Source organism: Leptidea sinapis, chromosome 22 (assembly GCF_905404315.1).
Source record: "Leptidea sinapis chromosome 22, ilLepSina1.1, whole genome shotgun sequence".
NCBI lineage: Eukaryota > Metazoa > Arthropoda > Insecta > Lepidoptera > Pieridae > Leptidea > Leptidea sinapis.
This window is the reverse complement of record NC_066286.1, coordinates 10,487,359-10,512,542: the sequence shown is the minus strand read 5'-3', so window position 1 is coordinate 10,512,542 and position 25,184 is coordinate 10,487,359. Positions and strand designations below refer to the sequence as shown.

Here is a 25,184-nt window from a genome sequence, read left to right as displayed (position 1 = left end):
ATATCTAGTAATGAGTCTTCTTTTACTCAGTGTTTTTAGGTGCATAAATGAGCATGCGTAGTCTCAAGAAGAACGTGCACACCTATCTGCAATGTTCTGTAAATTTTCTGGAGTGTGTGCTGAGCAGGGATCATTAACTATCAGGTCGCTTTATGCTCGTTTGCCTTCCTATTTTAGAAACCAGAGATAGTCATATAATAGATAAATTTATTCTGCAATGTAGTAACAAATTATATTACAATGACATCAGATAAAATCGCAATCGGAATTAGAATTGTGTGCACGTTCATTGCCAATGTTATTGCGTAGGCTAAACTGTAAGGTGAACAACCCACGTTGAAGAGATTGCTTTCAAATTATAGTTTGTCAAAATACTTCAATACCTAGGTCTACTGCATGCTGCCCGTATTACGAAATATTGGCATTAAATTGCGCCTTAATTAGGGTTACCATATTTTAGTAATTTGAAAAGTCCTGACAAAAAGCCTGCCATCTGGATAAAAGTCCGGACTTTTTAGTTGATCTCGTTTAGATTTCGTTTCTCGTAATGACTTATTTGATATTGGTTAATATGTATATATTACTATATTCCATCTAATTAATAATAAAAATCCGGACAAGTTAGAGAGACGGACAAAATCTGGACTAGAGTTTAAAAGACCGGACATGTTCGGATTAATCCGGACGGATGGTAATCCTAGCCTTAATTGACTCTTGCTTTTTTTAGATATTTGTGGGCCCAGAATATGCGTGAATACTTATTCTGTATAATATTTCAATAAAAAACTGTGCATTACAGGGGTACGTTTTGCAGTCACGGGGATTGTGTCTAGCTCCTGCCTATTGACCTCTCTGTTCATCATCATCAGCCGGAAGACGTCCACCTTTGTGGCCTTTGTCCTTATCGTCTGTCAATCCATCTTTATTTATGTTGTTGTATTTCAATTTGTCAGTTTTAATTTCCAAATCCATACACTAAAGAAAATACTCATTTGCCACATTCATACACATACATGGATCGAGAATGAAGGTCACAAACGTAAATCTCGTATCGTACACGGACGAGTAAAAAAAGAAGGACTACGCGCCGTGATATTAGCAAGTGAAGCACCGTTATGCTAGTGTGTGTGCGGTTACGGGGGATACTAGTTACACAATTTTTACTCCCTTAAATAATCATATATGGCCACAAACACTTATATAGTATCGTTTTACACTTATCCACAACGCACGACGACATTTTTAAATATTTTACGCACACTGATGTGTCACAGACGATGACAATTCTCATAATGGCCGCCTATCGGCCTGTAGTAGCGTAAAATGTGCGTGGGGCTATGTATTTAGACGTTAGTCGGCTTGTTTGGTGCTTCACTGTTATGTAAGGTGACACGGAGTCCTTATCTTTTTACTAGTCCGTGCTTAAAAACTAGAAAACCATCAATCACTGTATAGGGGTGTGGTGTCCAAAATATAAAAATATAAAAATTCGTTATAATAAAACAAGTCCAATTTATTATTTGTTGTTCTTCATGTGAAAAGATATCCACCGTTTATATATAGGAAAAAATATTAGTTTAATTAATGATAAGCATTTTATATCAACTTTAATATGCTAAAATGAGTCTGAAAAAAGTCTGTTAAGACTACGTTTATATGAAATAGTTAAAATTCACTTGATTTTTTAATTATTGAAATATTCAGACAACCATCAAAGTTGCGAAATATTTTCTAGCGTATTAAATCTGGTTTAAAACGCTTTTCCCATCCATTAAGTTAATGGGTATAGACCGCTTCCCATACGACGTATCATAGATTATTGCAAATGGATACGGGAACCTACTTTACCCTGCTCAATAAATATAAGGTTTAATTCCAGGTGTTACTACCAAGAAACTATTGCTTTCAAATAATGAAAGTCCCTCCAAAGATCGTTGTATTAGCACCGTCGTTGTTTTGCCATATAAATTTTAAATTTCACCTTCCACAAGTTACGATATCACCCCCACCATCTGGATGTGTGGCGGTCCTCCACAGTGCGGTTTTCAAGGAGCTTTCTTCCTCGTACTACAAAGCTGTGGAATGAGCTTCCTTGTGCGGTGTTTCCGGGACGATACGACATGGGTACCTTCAAGAAAAGCGCGTACACCTTCCTTAAAGACCGGCAACGCCCTTGTGATTCCTCTGGTGTTGCAAGAGAATGTGGGCGGCGGTGATCACTTAACACCAGGTGACCCGTACGCTCGTTTGTCCTCCTATTCCATAAAATAAAATAAAAAAGACCCAGACCCACTCATTGTATGAATATTTGTCATATAATGTAATGAAATGTCATTGAATGAATTATTTTTGTATTGCGAATCTATAGATATTTCTAAGTCAAAAAAATATACATTATGGATAAGTACTCACCAACAAATATATTCTAAAACCTTCGAAACACGCCGCATCTTATGGTATAAGTATTAAATCGATGGGTTCAGTAGTTTTAGAAATATAACCGAAAGAAAAATGGCTCTCCATTTATTAATATAGATTCTTAAGTAAGTAATTTTACCCACGCAACCAATTTCGACGACAGTACAGACAAATTGTCAAATTATGTGATGACAGTTCGTGAAGATGACATTTACCTAAATAAATATAAACTTATTCGTTTCCTTGTCACTGAAATGATTTAAAGTGTAACGATACGGTGTAACGAGCTTTGGTCATTATCATTTTTGTGAGTGATCGAAAACCATTCAAAAAGGCAAATAAGAAATACTTTTTTAATAAATTTACTCAGAAAGTAGACTTTTCCATATGTATTTAGCGTGCGGAAAGTTATTCCTTTCCGCACTAGTGCTTTTTGTTTAATAGGATTGGTGTTTTTTAACTTTTTTAATATATTTGCTCAAGAAGTACATTCCTCCGTGTTTATTTAAGGTGCGGAAAATTATTCCTTTACGCACTAGTGCTTTTTGTTTGTTTGAACTTGGTGAGTACTTATCCAGAATGTATATTTATTTCACCTTCGCACGACACGCCACAAGTTAGGATATCATCCCCACCATCTGGATGTGTGGCGGTCCTCCACAGTGCGGTTTTCAAGGAGCTTTCTTCCTCGTACTACGAAGCTGTGGAGTGAGCTTCCTTGTGCGGTGTTTCCGGGACGATACGACATGGGTACCTTCAAGAAAAGCGCGTACACCTTCCTAAAAGACTTTCAACGCTCTTGTGATTCCTCTGGTGTTGCAGGAGAGTGTGGGCGGCGGTTATTTATGTTTCCTACCTAAGAACTCTGTTTGTGTTTTTTTTCATTTGGAAGGTATACATTTAGTTTTAGTAATATATAATATACGACCGATATAGCCGAATGGTTAGTGACCCTGACTACTAATCTAGAGGTAACGGGTTCGAATCCCGGTAGGTGCAATCATTTATATGATGAATATGGATGGATGGGTTTGAGTAAGTATATTGTATTAAATATATCGTTGTCTTGTACCCATAGTACAGGCTATGCCTAGTTTGGGACAAGATAATTTGTGTAAGAGTGTGTCAATATTATTATTACAATAATATATTGATTTCAGTGGTTGTAATAGTAATAAATAGATGGCCGTTGGGGCAGTAAAGTCCTCGTATGGCGACCACGTACTGGAAGGTGTAGTCTTGGTAGGCCCCCCACAAGGTGACGATCTGGTCAAGATTGCCGGAGTATGATAGATGGGGGCAGCGCAGGATTGATTGTCATGGCGATATTTGGGGGAGGCCTTTGTCCAGCAATGCACGTCTTCCAGCTGAAATGATGATGTTGAATGAATAGTAATAACTACAGCAAACCGAAATCAATATAGTATTACTTGTAAAGTTTTAACATTACAATATTTGTAGTGACAGGACCGATATTCAACATTTTAATAGTATCGGGTAGTTTATTAAATACTAGCTGACCCGACAGACGTTGTTCTGTTCATAATAATAAAAACTCTTGCGGATGGAATTTTGGAAAATCTGTTCTTAGCTGAACTCTACTCGGTGAAAAGAATATTCCTACCAAATTTCAAGTCTTTACCTCTAAGGGACTACGCGCACTTATTCAGCTCTTTTCTTTGTCCATAGAAAACAACAATTTTGTATGGAGACGTGTACGCGTCGATTCAGCTTTTCGCGTCCATTCTGCTTTCGCGGCAAACCAGCATAAAATGAGGATAAATGTGTTTTTATTATGCGAATGCTATAGAGAGCGTTCGGCGCTGTTCCGCCGCGAACAGCGCTGTTCAGAACAGCTCTTAACAGAGATGGTTCGCGACTCCTTGTCGACAAGTTGCGACCTGTATTGTTCCTGCATTGTTTTCACGTAATCTTTATGCACGCAAAGATTAAAGAGTGCAGACGTGATTTAAAGTTCCGTACGCGTACGTTTAGTATACAAAGTCATAGTAAATAATATATAGCGAGTAAACCCATCACATATATATGTAGGATTATCACTAAACCAACAGTGTCGCCCCTCTGTCCTTGATGATACGGAAGTGAGCATAAAATATAGGATGAATTCACATTGCGTGTCCAAATGACCAAACAAATGTCCGTCCTTGGAGCCCGGCAATGAGTCCCTCGCTAATAAACATCTGACCGCCAGACATAATATACTGGTTTTTTCCATTAGGCTTACTACACACTTGGCGTTTATAGAGCATCAACTCTTACGGCCGTACCCAATATACTATCTACAGATAGAGAAAAATTACTACCATCTACTGTCAGTAATAAGATGTCAATAATCTTAAGCTGTCCCAATATACCCGATAAGTCATTCTTATCGCATTATATTGGGATTTGTGAATTGTAATTTCCATAAAAAATTATATCGCTGGTAAGCTATACGTCATCCCATTGACAGACAGCGTCTACGGATAAGGTTAGTTACCGTCGATAAGTTTATTGGGACAGAAAATTCAACGACAGTTACGATTTTTATCTCAAGTTAGAGATAGACTGAATATTGGGAACGGCCGTAAATAACCAAACAAACGTCCGTCCTTGAGGCCCGGCAATGAGTCCCTCGCTAATAAACATCTGACCGCCAGACATAATATACTGGTTTTTTCCATTAGGCTTACTACACACTTGGCGTTTATACAGCTTCAACTCTTAAGGGAGCGTTTGTAAATTTTGGCTTTAGTTAATCGTTCTATCACATCTTGGTTACTCTAGATCTGATTTTTTGAAGTGGAACATAATATTAGGATTTTTTTTTATCACGAGTTAAGGCCACGTGGAGAGGGTAGACGATATATCGCGTGGTGAAATTATTATAATATATATAATAATTTATAATATGTAACAACGAATGTTTATGTATTTTTAAATTAAATTAATTTAATTTAATATAATAAATGTAGATATAAAATTATTTAATTAAATCAATATAATATTACATAACATTGAAAAATATTTTCAATCAATATTTTTTTGGGAAATATTTTTTTTAAATAATATTTTTTGTAATTGGTATGTTTTTTAATGTTTACTTTAAATATACTGAAATATAATATTTATTGTAATATTTTGTTTAAAATATTTTTTATTCAACCATTTTTTTAAACCTGTATTAATTCTGTGAATATGTAAAATCTGTTAAAATTATAGTTTCACGTCTACTATGTGTCCCAGCACATATTTTGTTTTTTTTTTTAATTGAAATTTACAATTTCCTTAGTATTAATTTAAAAATATGTATTTCGTTTGATTCTGATATTGCTTCTAAATTAATTTCTCGTCACATTGCTTGATTATATTACTTTCACATAAGCAGCCCGTACTATTTAACTACCTACCCCCTTATTCATAATAGTCTGCTAACTTAAAGCATTGCTAATTCTCACTCTGTCTTCTTCTATTGACCTAAGTCAGAATGAGAAAACACACTCCTAAGCTGCTGTTTAAAGTTAGCGGACCATTATCAATAGGGGGGCTAGTACCTAGCGTTGTGATGTCACTCGAACGGTACGGATTGCAATTTTTTTTTTTTTTTTTTTATATGAGAGGGGGCAAACGAGCAAGAGGCTCACGGGATGGGGAGAGGTGAGGCAACCGCCCATGGACATCCGCAACAACAGGTGTGTCAAGAAATGCGTTGCCGGCCTTTAAGGTGGGAGTATGCTTTTTTCTTGAAGGTCCCTAAGTCGTAACTGTTCGGGAAGACCGCTGCCGGTAGTTGATTCCACAAAGTGGCTGTGCGAGGCAAGTAATTTCGAAGAAAACGCGCGCTTGTGGAATGCCAGACGTCTACGTGATGCGGATGGTACTTTGCACGTAATGTCCGATGGTGGAATTCGGCCGCTGGAATCAACCCGAACAGCTCCTCTGAGCACTCCCCGTGATAAATGTGGTAGAAGATGCAGAGAGAACCCACATCTCTACGCAATGCTAGAGAATCAAGCCGATCAGAGATGACTTGATCGTCGATGATTCGAGCCGCTCTTCGTTGTATACGGTCAAATGGAAGAAGCTGGTACTGGGGAGCACCCGCCCAGAGGTGAGAACAGTACTCTCTGTGAGGCCGAATTTGCGCCTTATAAAGTTGCAGGCGGTGGCTTTTGTCGGCCCCATTCCGAGACTTTGCAAAGCATAGTCTCGATTTTAGACACAAGTTTGATCCGGTTCTCGTCGACGCTATTCCGGGACATGTTGGCACGGCCGGTGTAGGAAGCATACCCCGTGCTGTCGTCTGCATAGCAATGAATATTGCTGATTTACAGCATATCATTGATATGCAGAAGAAACAGCGTAGGGGATAGCACACAGCCTTGTGGGACACCAGAGTTTATGGGTTTTAAGTCGGAGCATGCACCGTTGATAACAACCTTGATGCTCCGATCAGCCAAAAAGCTAGTGACCCATTTGCACAACTTCTCGGGAAGCCCATACGATGGCAGTTCCGCTATAAGCGCTTTATGCCACACCCGATCAAAGGCCTTCGCTATGTCCAAACTCACCGCCAACGCCTCTCCTCATAACATAAATTCGAAAAATATTTTTGATACTTTTTTTTTCGATATGCCCTGTGCATTTAATGATGAAATTACCAAAACAAACCGGTTCATCAGTAATTACTACCATTGTTACTGTATTATAAAAAAAATCTTAAAATTATCCCATGTTCATTCTAAACGATACGTAGTATTTTTATGTTGTTAGTACACGTATAACTTTAAGCAGGATTAATGACTATTACGGCGCCAGCAAGTAAGGATTTACGAATAAAATTGTGAATTGTGCCAAATTTGTTAACGAATAACTATTAACTATCTCCGTGGGATAATTTTTCGATAGTATTTTTCAAGTTTTTTTCATATTAGTAATGTTAACTGATAAATCACCTTTTTGGTATACCATAAATAATCAATTTTTTTCGACGTTTTCACAGCTGTCATAGTCTATCTAGACGTATAAAAGATCTAAGGCATTTGATATAAAATACTTTTCGGTTATTATACATATGTACATAAATGGGACCAGGCTGCTTTGCGCAGGATGCCGGCTAGATTATGGCTGCCACAACGGCGCCTATTTCTGCCCTGAAGCAGTAATGTGTTAGCATTACTGTGTTTCGGTCTGAAGGGCGCAGTAGCTAGTGAAATTACTAGGCAAATGAGATCTAAGATCTTATGTCTCACGGTGACGAGCGCAGTTGTAGTGCCGTTCAGAATTTTTGGGGTTTTTCAAGAATCCTGAGCGCACTGCATTTTAATGGGCAGGGCGTATCCATTACCATAAGTCCTGCTCGTCACGTCCCTTATTTTCATAAAAAAATAAGATAGGTGAAGGGCGCTTTTCGTTCGAGTCCTCTACTATTATTGGCATGACCAAACTACCAGCAATTACAAAACTAAAAACATCAAAACGCTATCTAACAGTACAATAAGTATGATCCTTCACGATGTAGAAAATTATGACGCAATTGAAAACCGTTAAATAGCTGATAAGCCAGCAATTTGTTGTGTTCTGTTGACATTGCGTGAAACCGCAATAACTGTACGTGACCTAGGGTATGTCGATAAAAATTTGCAATAATAACAACATTTTATGTTCAGAAACAGGTAAACTATAAAACATATAATATACGACATAGTAGCCAATAAAAACTATTGTCACTTGTACTAACCCCCTTATTCATAATAGTTTGCTAACTTAAAGCATTGCTAATTCTCACTCTGTCTTCTTTTATTGACCTAAGTCAGAATGAGAAAAAACACTCCTAAGCGGCTATTTAAAGTTAGTGGACCATTATGAATAAGGGGGTAAGTCTTTTGTGTTTCCCAAAAATGTTCAAAACAAAAGTATCACGTTATTCAAAAGAATTGTTGAAAATCGTTTGCGTGGTAAAAGTTACTATAACATAAATGACTTTCTTAATGATACCACAGATTGGGAATGGAGTGACCGCCCTCGGGCTATTAAATAATAAGTTTAATTGTACTATTGTACAAATTGTAAATAGGAGTAATATTGTAAGTAATATTTTACTTTAATTACTTACAATATTACTCCTATTTTGAATAATAATATATAAAGCTGCAGTGTTTGTTTGTTTGTTTGAACGCGCTAATCTCTGGTACTACTGGTCCGATTTGAATGATTCTTTCAGTGTTGGGGTAGTCCATTTATCGAGGAAGGCTATAGGCTATGTTTTTTTTCAAAATTAGGGATCCGTAATAAAATTGCTGTTTTGTAACACAAGGTGTAAAATCGAAAACCTATTTTTGCGTGCGCTGCAAAAACTATTGACAATAGAACAAAATGATGTGCAGGCTATAATATAGGCAATATTTTATTACTTATAAAACTATCGCGTGAATTATACTTTATATGGCAAAACAACGTTTGCCGGGTCAGCTAGTTTTGAATAAAAATATTTGAACTTGAATTTGAATTCACAAAAGACACGAGTTTGGGCTCAATATCATTCGCTAGGGATGGGTGTAAGTGACGTGTTGAAGTTATTTTTGTAAATTCTAATTTTTACTTTCATTTAAATCGTATGGACTTAGATATATCGCTTCAACAAACATTTCCTAAGTACCTGTTATCATTTTATTTGGTACTAACAGTCCACCATCTTTCTCGTGCAATTAATAACCTATGATTTTATAATAAAAAAAAATATCAGCAAAGTGGGCTATGAATCAATTTTGTCGATGGTATTTGGCGTTTCAAACAGTGATCCTATTATAATACAGAAATTTTAAATGTAATATTTTACTGGTAAAAAATTATAAATCATAACAAAATACCAGAGGGAGACTCCTTTGCACAGGATGCCGGCTTGATTATGGGTACCACAACGGCGCCTATTTCTGCCGTGAAGCAGTAATGTGTAAACATTACTGTGTTTCGGTCTGAAGGGCTCCGTAGCTAATGAAATTACTGGGCAAATGAGACTTAACATCTTATGTATCAAGGTGACGAGCGCAATTGAAGTGCCGCTCAGAATTTTTGGGTGTTTCAAGAATCCTGAGCGACACTGCATTGTGATGGGCAGAGCGTATCAATTATCATCAGCTGAATGTCCTGCTCGTCTCGTCCCATGTTTTCTTTAAAAAAAGAAACTAAATTAATCAGTGAACATTGAAATACAGTAACATCAAAAAATGACTTCCTACCTCTGCAGCGGACTCTCTCCAAGAAGCAAGCTGCTGCTCAGTCTCTCTCGAAGACACGAACACCACAGCCTTCTGAGGTCGCAAGGCTCTAAGGAACCTGCCGAGTGACGCTCCCAAAACCAGCACATCCTCATGACTAGCACCAACAGCCTTCCGGATTATTTCTTTTGATTCTGACCTGAAACAAAAGAGTTATATTCACCCAAGATGGTGGCAACTGACCGCTTTTATTTTTATGTCAGTCATCAAGAGAAAAGCATTGGCCAGGTGATCATCACCGCTCATGATGAGAGGATATAAGGCTCAACTAATACAAAAAAGTTTTTTTTTTTTAAATTTTGATACGTATAAGTAGTATGAACACATTTAAATAAAACACTTTTAAAGGATTAAAACGCGTGTAATTGTAACTGATTTTACATTAGATTTTTGAGTAAAAGTTACATTTTTATTTTAGTTAACCCGACGTTTCAACACCTTTCTATCTTCAGGGGGACTGCAGATGAAATGAGTCAAACATGAGTATTTGTCATCGGTTAGGTATGAAGTTTAACGCCGTTTGTTACCTCGGAGGTGGTATTTGCTGTAGACAGATGGTTTTTGGCAAAATTTACTGACAGTGTCCTCTTATTTTTTGGCATGTGAAGTTTTGGGTTTTAATTTGGAGATTATTGGATAGGACACCTAGGTGCTAGATAATTTTAGCCCGTCTTTTCTATTGAAATTTGAATGTTTTTTAAATTCACGTACTAGTTTTGGGAGAAATCTATATTCTCTTATGCCAAGACATTTGGTTGTAGGAAGCGGATGTAGTGGTTTGGATTCACCATCGAATCATTATTTTTGTGGATGTTGGCCTTAGTTTACACCTCACACCTCGTCTTAAAATTTGATTTTTGTGATGTCCGAAGAAAAAGGGAACTAAATTTGCGTACTAGTTAGTGATACGTAAACCCAATTTTCTAATAATATATAAAAAATCCTAAAGTTATCCCTCGTAAATATAAAAATTCCATAAAACTTTATGTTTATTTAATAATTTTTTTTAATTCTTATACGTAAGCACAGATATTTTACAAATTAAATTTGTAATAAAAATTCATGAACGTTGCGGGACTCGAACCCGCAACTCAGGAGCCAAAGCCTGGAATTTGAACAAGACATACGAATATTTACGAACCATGCATCACTCGCTGGCTCAGTTGGTAAGAGCGCTCAGACGGAACCCGAGGGGTTCGAGTCCTGCATCGTTACAAATTTAATTTGTATAATTAATACCAGTAGTGAGGGATATCAACCTTAAAAATAAAAAATTGCACAGATATTTTATGACTCAAATTATTTGTAAACCTCGTAATTTTTGTGACGAACTTTCTAGCGCCTGCAGAGTACGAGTGGGTAGATTCTATTTGTGTTTAAATTTTGACGACGCCATTAGCAAGTGATAGAACTTTATTAAGATTTAAAATCTTTACCTCTATGTGAATAGCGCAATCGCAGTGCAGCTCTGAATTAAAATCTCTAAGAACTGAGAGTCTCACTGCATCAAAATGAGCAGAACGTCGAACACAGTGCTACAGATGCGTGCGATAAGGAAAGCGAGAGTGTCATGATCAACTATACAGCAAAAAACGTAAGTAATAAAATTTTTTTATCTAATAATTTATATGTTTCACGTGTAATTTGAATAAAACTGTCTAATAAGTATTGAGTATTTTATTAGTATCCTAACCTTCCGTCAGTGTAATGTAAAACCACGTTTGAACCTGCGTTAAAAGCGTAAGACAATGCAATAAGATTCATGTTATGGGGTGTGTTTAAACATATTTAAGTATACAATAAAATATTTTCAATTAATAACTCTAGAACGAATGTGAAACAATACGGTCCTTATAATAGAATATCTACTACATTTGACGATATCAACGATCATGAAGTTGACATTTTTAACGACACGTTTAGGTCATATAGAAATAAAGTTTAGAAAAAATAAGGACCACGATAGATAATAGTTTGTTAACCACTTATTAATTTCACACTTATCACATTATAATTATTTACTATGTATAATAGATTTAAGATTTATTATTAAGTTACTTAATTTTTTCTTATTTAAAATGCTGAATGTACCAATTTAGAATAACCAACCTAGAATAAGTATGTAAGTGCAAATAAATTGTTTATGTTAAGTTGAGTTATTGTTGGTACATTTAAAATAGATAAATAAATACAATACATACCGATATATTTCGGACTGCCGCGACGTCAAAGAGAGCGCGGTAGACAGAGACGCATGTATCGGCAGTACTTCTCTCTCTATGTATTCCTCGATCCATTGCAAGCCTCGACCCGACCCGCTGTAGTCGCAATATACAACTGTAAACAAACATATTTATCGTCTTTACTTAGTTACTAGTTTAGTTCACGTACATACTATAAAAATTTATAGTAAATATATAAAAAATATAAATTATATACTAACAAATCTTAGCGGCGTTATCACTGAAGATATCTCATAATATTTAGATAATTATTATTATTCTTACCAGTGGGAGGCTCCGTTGCACAGGATGCCGTTATGGGTACCACAATGGCGCCTATTTCTGCCGTGAAGCAGTAATGTTTAAGTTATATGGTGTTTCGGTTTGGAAGTCGCCGTAGCTAGTGAAATTACTGCAAAATGAGACTTGACATCTTATGTCTCAAGGTGACGAGCGCAGTTGTAGTGCCGCACAGAATTTTTGGGTTTTTCAATAATCTTGAGCGGCACTGCATTGTAATGGACAGGGCGTATCAATTACGATCAGATGAACATCCTGCTCGTCTCGTCCCTTATTCTCATTAAAAAAATTGAGGCGAGAGAAAAGGAAAATCTTTACGTGGACAAAGTCTAATGCAAACAAAATTCCAGGCAGAATCATGACGTAATGTTACTTAGTCCTACGATGTTACAAAACCTGACCCAAACATATCTAACAATTAGCTCTTTGATCTGCGGTTTGTATGATACTGTTCTAGATTTCAGCAATAAAATTTTAAAATGACAGCAACATCGACAAACATAATCACTAGAATTGTTTCTAAAACATCTACAGCCGAAAGTAGAGCACAGAGATATTTATTTGTGGATGTGTTTTGGGAATTCTGTGCTCAATAGTTTCATTCAAAGCTATTGAGGTATTGAGACTATTCTGGCGAAACAATAAAAGGTGCGAGTTATCCTCTATGTATTCTTTTAGAGTTTTATACATACATACATGCAATGCATCTGTCTCCCCAGAAGGGTATGTGCTCCTTTTTTTTAATAAAATCCATTCTACATCCTATACTACCTAAACTACCTCGGAGATTATTTCTGTGAAATGTGCATAACAGCGTCACACTAACACTTAATCTTTGAAGTAATAATTAAGTACAATGGTGGTTTTGTCATTATTTATTCATGAAGTTTCCCTTTACCACATACTAGATGGCGCTAGTGGTGGTGGCAAATTATTTTGCAAACAGCTATTGTAGACGAAACATAATATAAGGAAGTATCTTTCCAAGTCGCCTTTCTCTCCCCAACATAGGTCGCCTCCGATGAAGGCGTAACGGGCACTTGCCCAAAGCCAACCGCATGTGCTGTTTAGTGGGCAGGCCCGTAGGTTCTTGTGGGTCCCACATTACCAACGCAGCCGGCTCCGTTGGTATGCATGAGCATTCAATACCTCCTTTCTTTTGCCTCTTCCTGTTGCCTTTTCTCTTTTGTCTGGGAGCATAAAAAAGGGTATCTATCTATCCCTTAACTATCCCTACTCTGTGCTATAACAAGCATTTAGATTAGTACAGTAGCATTCGTCGAGGCGAGTGAAAGGAAAGTGATAAGGAAAACTGCAGGCTGCAGCTCCTATTAAAAATACTGAATAAAAATTTCCTCCACCGAAATTAGCTTATCGTAACAAAATTTTGAAAACTTTAGAAGATATTCTGTGTCGGATTTTAAATTTTTAACCTTCTTGTATACAAATGATTTAAGTTTTCTTTAGTGTTAATTCCGCCAATATTTGTTTTTAAACAATTCGACACGTGTTTCGCCTCTACACGAGGCATCCTCAGGACGTGTTGTCTCGCCAAAATCTGGCACGAGACGAAAACAAATATTGGCGGAATTAACACTAAAGAAAACTTAAATCATTTGTATAATTATGGATTTACGCAAAGTAACGCCTACTATAATAAACCTTCTTGTAGTCAAATTTGTGTTCAAGGTTTCTATTTTCAACCTTATGAATACGCCGTTTTAAGTAATGTTGGAAGTAGCACCATTTACAAAAACAAAATATCACAAATAGCAAAATATATACAGATGATAAAGATATGTATATTTTTTTAAATTTATATATGGTTAAAAATAAAGGAGAAAACAGTTAAGAACATTTGAATAAATTTCTGCTAATGATGCCTGTTAGTACACCGGAACTAATACAATACACAAACTGTCATAATAAACGCAATGAAAAGTTACACCATGTTTAAAATTACTTCTCTCTGTCATGTAATTTTGTAGTGACAAAGGTAAGGTAAGACAAAAAGGGTTTAAATTTGGAATAACTTTACTACGCGTTTATTAATAACACAGATTAGATTCGTATTTCACGTATTAAAACCGAAAATATAATATTTTATAACATCAATAATTATTTCGTAAAATATACTCCCTGTTGTTATAATGAAATTGTTTTACAGCAGAACTGTCGAACCGTGCGTCAATAAATTCGTAGAAATAATTCGTAGAAAATATGTCCATAGAAAACAAAATAAATAATATGGGTCCCAAATCAAAAACTATCCTATCTCCTAAGTCAGACTAAACTGCACGCCATGAAATAGTCCCATTAAAATCCGTTCATTAGGTTTGTAGTACACTGGGAACAAACATCAGCACACTGTATTTATATATATAATACAAGCTGACCCGACAGACGTTGTTCTGTGCATAATAAATAAAATGCTGCTTTTTATGAATTTGTCAATAATATTTCATTACATCAAGAATTATTTCGTAAAATATGCTCCCCGTTGTTTTAAATTGCTTCACCGCAGAAATGTCAAACCGTGCGTCAATAAATTTCTCACAGAAAATATGTCCATACAAAATAATTATTGGAAATAAAAATAATTGTAGGGTCCCAAATCGAAATAAAATCTATTCTATCTCTCAAGTTGGACTAAACTGCACTCCATGAAGTAATCCCCATTAAATTCAGTTTATTAGTTTAGGAGTCCATCGGGGACAAACAACGTGTCGCGTAATTTATATATATTAAGATAATATATATATTATATTAGGATATTGGACAGCTGTGATTGCCAAGTTCATTGTTATCGTCTGGAAGATTGATTTAGGAAAATTTTACTTCTTATCTTATACCACTATATTTATAAAGAAGATAACTAATATTATTGGACAATATCGTACGTTCAAATATATCCAATCGATAAAGATAGATTAGATTCTTTTATAGCCTTTGACAAGAAAGTGTTCCATGTACGAGTACGGTATCAATCAGTATTTTTCCTTTTCTACACTTCTAGGACTATACTGGGACTCCCATTACCAGTAGGAGACTTCTTTGCACAGGATGCCGGCCAAATTATGGGTACCACAACGGCGCCTATTTCTGCCGTGAATCAGAAATGTGTAAGCATTATTGTGTTTCGGTCTGAAGGGCGCCGTAACTAGTGAAATTACTGGGCAAATGAGAATTAACATCTTATGTCTCAAGGTGACAGGCGCAATTGTAGTGCCGCTCAGAATTTTTGGGTTTTTAAAGAATCCTGAGCAGCACTGCATTGTAATGTACAAAGCGTATCAATCGCCATCAGCTGAACGTCCTGCTCGTCTCGTCCCCATCATTAATAAAATGAATAAAACTAAGATTGTAATTATAATTAATTAACTGTCACACAAATGATCTTGCCCCTAAACGAGATACGCGGTATCTTCAATAGGTGTTCGAGAATATTTGTTTTTAAATTTTTAAACAAACTTGATCTTTATTTAAGTATAAGACTTATGTAGGTTCCTCCACAGTGCGATTTTCAAGGAACTTCCTTCCTCGTACAACGAAGCTGTGGAATGAGCTTTCTTGGGCTGTCTTTACGGGTCGGTACAACATGGGTACCTTCAAACTGTAGGCCTTATATCATGTTAAGTAATTAATAATATGGATACCGAGTCTTGACACTTACGACGCAACAATTGAAGCAAAAGCAATCCAATATGGTAAAATAATTGTTGGTTGTTACCCATATCTATACCTACTAAAGGGGAAAGATTTGATTGTTTGTTTGTTTGCATTGAATAGGCTCCAAAACTACTGAATCGATTTGAAAAATTCTACGTTAAAAAAAATTGAAAACCTTGCTAAAACTACAATAATGTTGGTGAAACCACCTTGGGTGAAAAATTAACTTAAATATTTTTTACATCGCGTGCGCTGCGAAAAGTATTGATGATAGAATACAATAATATACTACGACTTTGCAGAACACATCATTACCTACAAAAAGTGTCGCGACAGCAAATTTAATAAGTTTTATTAAAAAAAAAATTAACAAAAAACAACCGACTTCAAAAACTCTATTCTAAAACAATAGATGTAAAATAATTGCGTATTTTAATGCAATGTAATAAACAATCTAATTCTAGTAACTATTATTGTTATTTTTGAAATCGGTGCCCTACCCGCGTCCCCGCTCTCGCATCTCGCCTCCTCACGACTCAAGCACATCTCACCTATAACCATGTATGTAGTTACAAGCCTATCTTGGATGACTCCGACTTCAAAAATTACAATAATCTTAACTAGAATAGGATTAGTTAATTAAATTGTATAAAATACGCAATTATTTTCATTGCAAAGTATTGAGGTAACAAATATAAAAAAACACATACCGACGAATTGAGAACATCCTCTTTTTTTGAAGTCGGTTAAAAAATTTATTGAAATGTCGCTACTACGTGCTCAGTCCTGGGTCTAATAAATTTTGACACTAATAATAATTTCGAATATTCAAAAAGAGTAAGGCTCTTGTAACCTTTTAAGTAAGATAGCCAAAAACATTTTTTAAGTTGATGTTATGTGCAACTTGAATAATAAATATCTTGCGATTCCTTATAAAGTATTTGCACGACCTTAACAGCTTAGCTTAATCGCATAAACGCAATAAAACAACGGAATATACTTAAACTTAGCAAGGCTTAACGATTTTATTGACTTCCGGGCAAATGTGTTTCCGCAACTAAATTCTATAGGCATATTATATTTGTGAAATATAAATTAAATAAGGGGTAAGTCATTCGATATTAACTCAGTAAAAATTTATTGAAGTAGGCGTTATTTTGCGGAAATCCATAATCATCCAAATGTTTTGAGTTTTCTTGAGTGTTAACTTACGAGACAGTCTCGTGCCAGAGTTTGGCGAGTCAACATGTCCGGAGGATACCTCGTGTAGAGGCGAAACACGTGTCAAATTGTTCGAAGACGAATATTGGCGGATTTAACAGTCAAGAAAACTCTAAACATTTGGATGATTTACTCCTTGTTTTGATTTTACCGTAGCAATAGATATAATAAGATATTGTCAATGATTAATAACACTCAAGTTTATTTATTTATTAGGGCAACTTTTCGTAATTCAAGATCACAAAATTACGACTGAAGAACTCCATGGTCAAGAACTCAATAAAAAAAAAACAAAACAAGATCAAGAATCTCTGTTAGTGTACAAAAATTATGTCTCGTATTGTGTAGACTTTGTGACATGTCGAAAGAAATAGCGGCTAACAGTAAGCTTATATTTTCAGCAAGGCACGCACGATAAAATCACTATCGAATCGCGAGTGTAAGATGGTGTAAGACGTAGCTGTAATGCATACATATATAAAAATGTATATAAAGTAATAAACCTGGCCTGTGGTTATGCAACATTATAGGCGCTATGTAGACTCTAATGAGATATCACAGAATTAAAAAATATCGCATAAAAAATCGTGAACAGATTATGATTGGAGAGTCTCTCTGTTAGAAGTCAATGGAGTGCCTTGTGCACCTCACACAGTTCATCACATGGATGACCTTCCTTGTGGTGTGGTGCCTTGCACCTTATGGAAGAAAAGGCCGCTCTATCGACTGGCTGCCTCGGATCAATACATGTTCCATGAAAACCAATATCTCGCACTGTGCTATGACAGATAAATGCTTGATATCAAGTTCCTATATTATCGAGACATTTGTACAAATACTCAAGAAGGCTCACAACATATGAATAAAACTATTTCATTCTTATTTTTGCATGCAGTATTCACCTTAAAGGCTTAATGCATTTAGCAATAGCAACTTTATTACTTAGTTACTTATTCCTGTAATATTGTAATAACCACTTAAAACCACTCTTATCAATCTTAAATATATATTGATCATGATGAATAAAATTGTTATTATAAGTGAAAACCAGTCGATGTATATAATTGCTCGAGATCACTCGAGACCTACTTACTTGCTTTTCGAATACACATAAACGATTAAAAACTCACAATAAATTTTATTTGTATACAATAATTAACAATAAATTGAACTCCCTTGTGTATGATTATCGCAGACTTGACCCAAGAAGTCAAGTATAAAGCGATATGTAATGAAGTCATACTCTGTCCTTGAAACTCAACTAGCTTCCAACTGGCATTGAGTAAATTCCATTATACACACATATAAACATAGAAATGGACCAGAGATACAGCTTCTTTAGAAGGGTAAGTCTTCAAAATAGATTGAAACTGCATGGACGTAACTTAAGATTGTTAAGGCCTTAAATTATAAATTGCACTAACCCCCTTATTCATAATGGTCCGCTAACTTTAAACAGCCGCTAAGGAGTGTTTTTTCTCATTCTGACTTAGGTCAATAGAAGAAGACAGAGTGAGAATTAGCAATGCTTTAATTTAGCAGACTATTATGAATAAGGGGGTAATATTACCGATGTATATTATTTTAATACCTATATTCGTAGTTTACCACTTTTGTTAAATATTATTAAGTTTTTGATTTGAATACTGTAATTTTTTTTACTTCTTTTTATTATTTGTGTGAAAATGTTGTGACTCCTGTAGTAAGTGAATTTGTGTTTGTATAGATTTGAGTATAATTTTATGGATGTAACAGCTATTATTACCGCCGGATTCCACCTTCGCACGACACGCCACAAATTAGGATATCATTCCCACCATCTGGATGTGTGGCAATCCTCAACAGTGCGGTTTTAAAAAAACTTCTTCCACGTACAACCAAGCTGCGTAAATAGCTTCCTTGTGCGATATTTCCAGGTCTATCCATTACAATGAGGTGACCCCGTACGCTCTTCCATAAAAAATAACCGCGTACTAGTCTCTTTCCCCTCAACTGTCCAAAAACAATTGAAGTAAGCTCCATAACATTTTGAAGTTATACTTCTTTAGGCGCGTTATGAAAAAATGATGAAAGTGAAATTTTAATATGCGCCTGCGTCACTGTTACACAAAAGTAACAGGTTGAAGTTGGTTCCTAAAATTTTCTGACGTTTGCGTCATTCGTTATTGTTTTAGGTTTCTTCGTCCATTATTAGGACAGGCAAAGGGTTCAAGCCCATACAGCCGTATTCATTATTTAATAATTAATTGTCAAAGTCATCTTTGCAAGATTTTTACAAAATTGTTCTTTCTTAAGACGTAAAATAAACATTTTAATTATTTTTGCTTCGATAGGCCAAAGAAGTATAACTTCTTGCGTGCAGACATAAGTACACACAAACCAGACCAGTCCGTAGACCACACAGGGATAACTAGAAAAAAAAAATGCAAATTTTGAAAGCAGGCCTTAACTACAATGTTTGTAGAGATAGCTATATCTTTAAAAAATCTTTATGTATACCGTCTTCTCCTTCGAGAAAGATTTTCGAAAATCGGAGTGGATTAAGTTTATCCATTACAAACGAACATAAAATCACCTTCGCACGACACGCCACAAGTTACGATATCATTCCCACCATCTGGATGTGTGGCGGTCCTCCACAGTGCGGTTTTCAAGGAGCTTTCTTCCTCGTACTACGAAGCTGTGGAATGAGCTTCCTTGTGCGGTGTTTCCGGGACGATACGACATGGGTACCTTCACGAAAAGCGCGTACACCTTCCTTAAAGGCCGGCAACGCTCTTGTGATTCCTCTGGTGTTGCAGGAGAGTATGGGCGGCGGTGATCACTTAACACCAGGTGACCCGTACGCTCGTTTGTCCTCCTATTCCATAAAACAATAAAACTCAAAAAGGTTTTTATTACGTTTTCTTTTATCTCTATACTACTCTTACTATTATACTAATATTATGTTTACGGTTTTATTTAAATCAATAACACATTTGCTTCATAAGGTTGGCAACATCGGTCTTGTAATTTGGTAATTCCTTTGGTGTAACAAGAGAGTAATAATCCTGTTCTTACTCGTCTTCCATTAAAAAAAATAGCTTGGTGACCAGAAACCAGAAAACTTCAAAAAGAGATAAAAACAACAATTGAATTTATGTATTTCTCATAGTTGTCATAATGAAGTTTAGCGCCATTTTTATGTTGCCTCGGAGGTGGTATTTGCTGTAGACACAAGGTTTTTGGCAAAATTGACTGACAGTGTACTATTTTTTTGGATTTATGTGTAGTTTTGGGTTTTAACTTGGAGATTATAGGATCCCCGGTGTTATAATTTTAACGAGTCTATAATTTATTGAAACACATCGGTTAGATTAAAACCAGCCCAAGAATTGAGTACCTTTCACAATTTTTAACCATTTTAAAAATTAAACAAAACCATAAATCAATGAAGTCTATAAATTAATCAAGACTATATTAATAATAAAATCAACAGCGTCCGTGAAGTATTTTAGCCCACTTGTTCAATATTGACTCAATATAAAACATACTTAAAGATTAACTGTAGTGAACGAACTCGTAAAGATACAAAAATATTAACTCATCGTATTTGCGTTCATAAATCTGTTGCCAAGTAAATAGTATCACACGCCCAACCCGTGCTTCTTTCAAACTTTATCACTAATTCTTCCGCGATATTAAATTAAAACAAAAATTTAACAACGTTGAATTGTCAAATTACTTTTTTTATGGAAAAGGAGGAAATAAAAGAGCGCAAGGTTAAGTGTTAAGTGATACCAGCCACCCATATACTCTGGCAACACCAGAGGAATCTCAGGCGCGTTGCCGGCCTTTAAGGAAGGTGTAGGTACTCTTTTTGAAGGTACCCATTTCGTATCGTCCTCTAAAATCGTCAAGGAAGCTCATTCCACAGCTTTGTAGTACGTGAAAGAAAGTTCTTTAAAAACCGCACTGTGGAAGAACGCCACACATCCAGATGATATCCTAATTTGTGGCGTGTCGTGCGAAGGTGGAATTCGGCGGCAGGAATCAAGTGAAAATTACATATTGAAAACTGAATCTAACTAATTCATTCGTAAGATATATGGCTCAGAATTGGAAATAACTACACAAAAAATTCAAAGGAACTTTATTATATTTATAAACAGAAAAGACCTGGTAGTAATAGTCCTATTTGCCAAGGTTTACACAAACTTTTGAAGCTGGCTAAGTAATAAAAATGTTGAGGAGAAAAATGTTACATAAATATAGCAATAAACTGAATTTTAAGATACAAAGGATTTAAAGTTTATCGTGTATTTAGTTCTAATGACAATAGTAAACAATTTCCCCAAAACTTGTCCACCACCAGTGAAAGGCTCCTGTGCACGGAATGCCGTCTAGATTATGGGTACCACAGCGGCGCCTATTTCTGCCGTGAAGCAGTAATGTGTAAACATTATTGTGTTTCTGAAAGCTACTGAAATTACTGGGCAAATGAGACTTAACATCTTATGTCTCAAGGTGACGAGCGCAATTGTAGTGCCGCTCAGAATTTTTGGGTTATTCAATTACCCTCAGCTGAACGACCTGTTCGTCTCATCCCTTATTGTCATAAAAAAAAACTTACAAATACAGCTCATATAATAAGAACGTAATGGAAAAAAGAATAATTTGTTATCGAGTTTGTAAAGTTAATAAAAATCAATACAAATATGTTAGTAGTTAATTATTTTAAGTCAACAAACTGTATGTAGGCCAATAGCCAGCTGAAACTAACGCGAACGAATACAAAAGTCTTGTAAACATGATTAAGCATTTATTTTGACGATATCTATGTAAGAGATAAAATGTTGACTGAGTGTACTGTCACGATTGATGATGAAAGGGTAGAACAAGTTTCAGAATTCGTATATTTAGGTAGCATGTTTACAATAGACGGAAGATATGAAGGTGATATTGAAAGGAGAGTGACTGCGGGAAACTGTGTGAATGGAACTGGTCAGACTGTGCCAATAGAAGCGCGAATGGCTGTACATAATGGAGTGCTTGTCGCCACGTTAATGTATGGAAGTTAGAGTTGGGTATGGCAGAAGAAGCATAAAAGCAGAATTAACGCAGTTGAGATGCGATCACTGCGTAGTATGTGTGGGGTAAGACTGACTGATAGAAAAGGAGAGCATGTATGAAAAAAGGCATAAAAGGCATAAAAGGCATTTATTTTCTCAAAATTGATTCCTTTAGAATTCTTTACGACAGAGCAATTTTTTTATAAAACATTTAAATTTATTTATAGACAATGCCTGAACAGTGGCTGGGACTTTATTGTAGAAGTGTATACATTTAAAAAGAGTAATGAATGTAGCGGAAGCGCGTGAGGTTTGTAAGGATAGAAGCAAATGGCATTCTATTGTCTCTGCCTACCCCGGCGGGAACAAGGCGTGAGTGTGTGTGTGCGTGTGTGTGATAAAATGTTATTACTGATGTCAACAGATATTTTGCTGAAGAAATCTATTGACAAACAGACAGATATAAGAACCAATGATATTGGTGAGAATTAAAATTATATTGTTACAATTTATGGACTCTTGGTAAGTGGACAAAGCTGGTCACCAATTCGTCTGGACCACGAGGCAAGAGAGCCAGAGGACGCCCTAAGAAACGCTGGACTGATGAGATCAAAACAATTGCTGGAGAAATCTGGACTCAGAAAGCAAAGTCAAGAACAACCTAGAAATTGTTCGAGGAGTCCTATACCACCCACCAGGGGCCTTAACTATGAAAATATTATTTAAATATATATATTTCTTATTTTTTTTATATTATTATGTTAGTTAAGGAAATAAAAAGGCTTTATAATTGTATATAAAACTTCATGTGACTCCTCTGGTGTTACAAGAGGCTTACTTGTTTGTCCTCGGTTCCAAAAAAAATGTGAAAATCGCTAGGGCCAGAACAACTTAGCTTTTTTTTTGCTTAAATCATTTACATGTCTAGATAGACTATAACAGCTGTGAGAACGTCGAAAAAAAAATGAGGTTAACTGTTAACCTCTATTTTGCACAATCGCGAGTGTAAGACGTACCTTGTCACGCACACTAAAGTAATAAACCTGGCCTGTTTTCATTGATTGTCTATGAGTGATAGGCTCTATCTAACGGTATAAGTTATCTAAGTCTTTTTGAGCGAACCTCTGTCACTTTTTTGTGTGTATGTTGAATCTAAATGTATATATAATGTATGTTTTTAATCAATAACACGATGCGTATACGTAAGCGAGGCTAAAAAATTAATTATCGTCTGTATGTTTGTGCTCGAAAATCTTAGAAACGACAAGTTCGATTTGATAACAATTTTCACTGACGAGCCAAGGTCCTTAACACTTAGTGTTGAATTCCAATTGGTTCATAAAAAAACAACTATTTCAATTAAAATATAATGCCAAAAACTGCGCGGTGATAGTCGCGGGTTCTCGCTTGTCTTCTAAAAGCACCGCAAAAATATATCATTTAGCAAACTATGAGGTTTACTAATGAAAACTAGGCTATGTAAATAATATAATGGTTTTGAAGCGTATCTAGTTAAAGTGAAGTTATTTGTGTCCTTATCAAAAACGCGTTTGAAATAGTCAAACTTTATTATGAATATCCGGACGATCGAGCCTTGCTCGGATTTTGAAGAATGCACAAAACTTGAACAAAAAAAAAACACTAATAGGACATCTGGATTCGAACCGGGGTCTTCTGCTTTCCGGATCACCCAATATCCCTTCTGAGCTATTATAGTCTGGTATATAGTGGCGAAATTTACCTTTGTATTCTAATGTTATTGAAGCTATTTCAAATTAAAACAAGGATAAAACTAGGTATATTATTTAAAATGAAACCTAGCTAGATCGATTTATCGTCCCCGAAATACCCTGTGTACGAAATTTTACGAAAATCGTTCCGAGATTAAGATTATATATAAGTATATACAAGAATTGCTCGTTTAAATATATAAGATAAAATTTGTAACTAAAATTTATAAACAAAACGAAACCGACTCAAATCCGAGACATCTAGGGTTCCGTCCGAGCGCACTCCCACTGAGCCAACTGTTCGAATGCCAATCCCAGGATATATCCGGGATATCATTTAAAAATAATAAATTGTTTATTATATAATATTTAATGAGTGATTAAACCACAGAACAGTAGAAAAATATGTATGGTTTTGACACAAAAAATTGTTAGTTCAAACTTCAAGCATTTATTTACGCTACAATAACCATTATAACTGCGTGAGTATAACCATTATAATAGCGTGAAAATAGAGGTAGAAGTACGCCGCTATTTTTTTCGACGTGTTCACAGCTGTGACAATCTGTCTAGTCGTCTGTATTATCAGATTGTGTATGGTCTGGCTCTACTGGTGATGTAAATTTCCTTGATGATTGAGTGTGTGGTTGAGTGTAAATGATTTGAGTGTGTGGTTAACCGAAAAGATTTTGAGTGTGTGGCTGAGTGAAAAGACTTTGAGTGTGTGGCTGAGTTTAAATGACTTGAGTGTGTGACTAATGGAAAGGTTTTGAATTTGTGGCTGAGTGGAAAAGTTTTGAATGTTAAATGTTTCTGTGAAAGCGATGTGCACGTGCGCACACTAGCAAGCTCCGTGAAGTAATGCCAAACTGAGCGATCGCCGTCCACACGCAACGATAAAACTGTGCAAATGTAATCGACAACGATTTATCTGATTGAAACCGACGAACGATTATCAACAACAATTTTTCATACACACGATCGATAAAACTGCGCAAACTGGTCTGCACAGATTTATCGCTACAATAAATCGTTACGTATGTATGAGGCTTAAACTATCTAAGATCTAATTAAATAAATGTACAAAAAAAGATTGTCTTAATAGGATTGTCTTAAAAAGATCTAATTAAAATATTGTCTCTATGAAAGCGTGTACATTACGTCTTAGATTAATTCTTCTAAATTGACTGTGACAGCTGTGAAAACGTCAAAACAAAATTGGCTTTAGAACTACCCTCTAAATTGAACAATTCACGCACACTAACACAAAGTGACATACAAATCGCGAGACGTAAC

The 25,184-nt window shown here is 35.7% G+C and overlaps 1 protein-coding gene across 3 annotated transcripts in view; it reads right to left on the bottom strand.

Moving 5' to 3' along the window:
• The window catches only part of LOC126970783 (uncharacterized), a 120,020-nt gene that overhangs the window by 31,528 nt on the left and 63,308 nt on the right, over window positions 1–25,184 (bottom strand). For all 3 annotated transcript variants that reach the window (XM_050816865.1, XM_050816866.1, XM_050816867.1), the window contains exons 2-3: window positions 11,897–12,032; window positions 9,657–9,834 (exon numbers count right to left, since the gene is read on the bottom strand). In XM_050816865.1, the coding sequence (XP_050672822.1) occupies window positions 9,657–9,834; window positions 11,897–12,032 (314 nt within the window). The remainder of the gene's footprint in view (window positions 1–9,656; window positions 9,835–11,896; window positions 12,033–25,184) is intronic.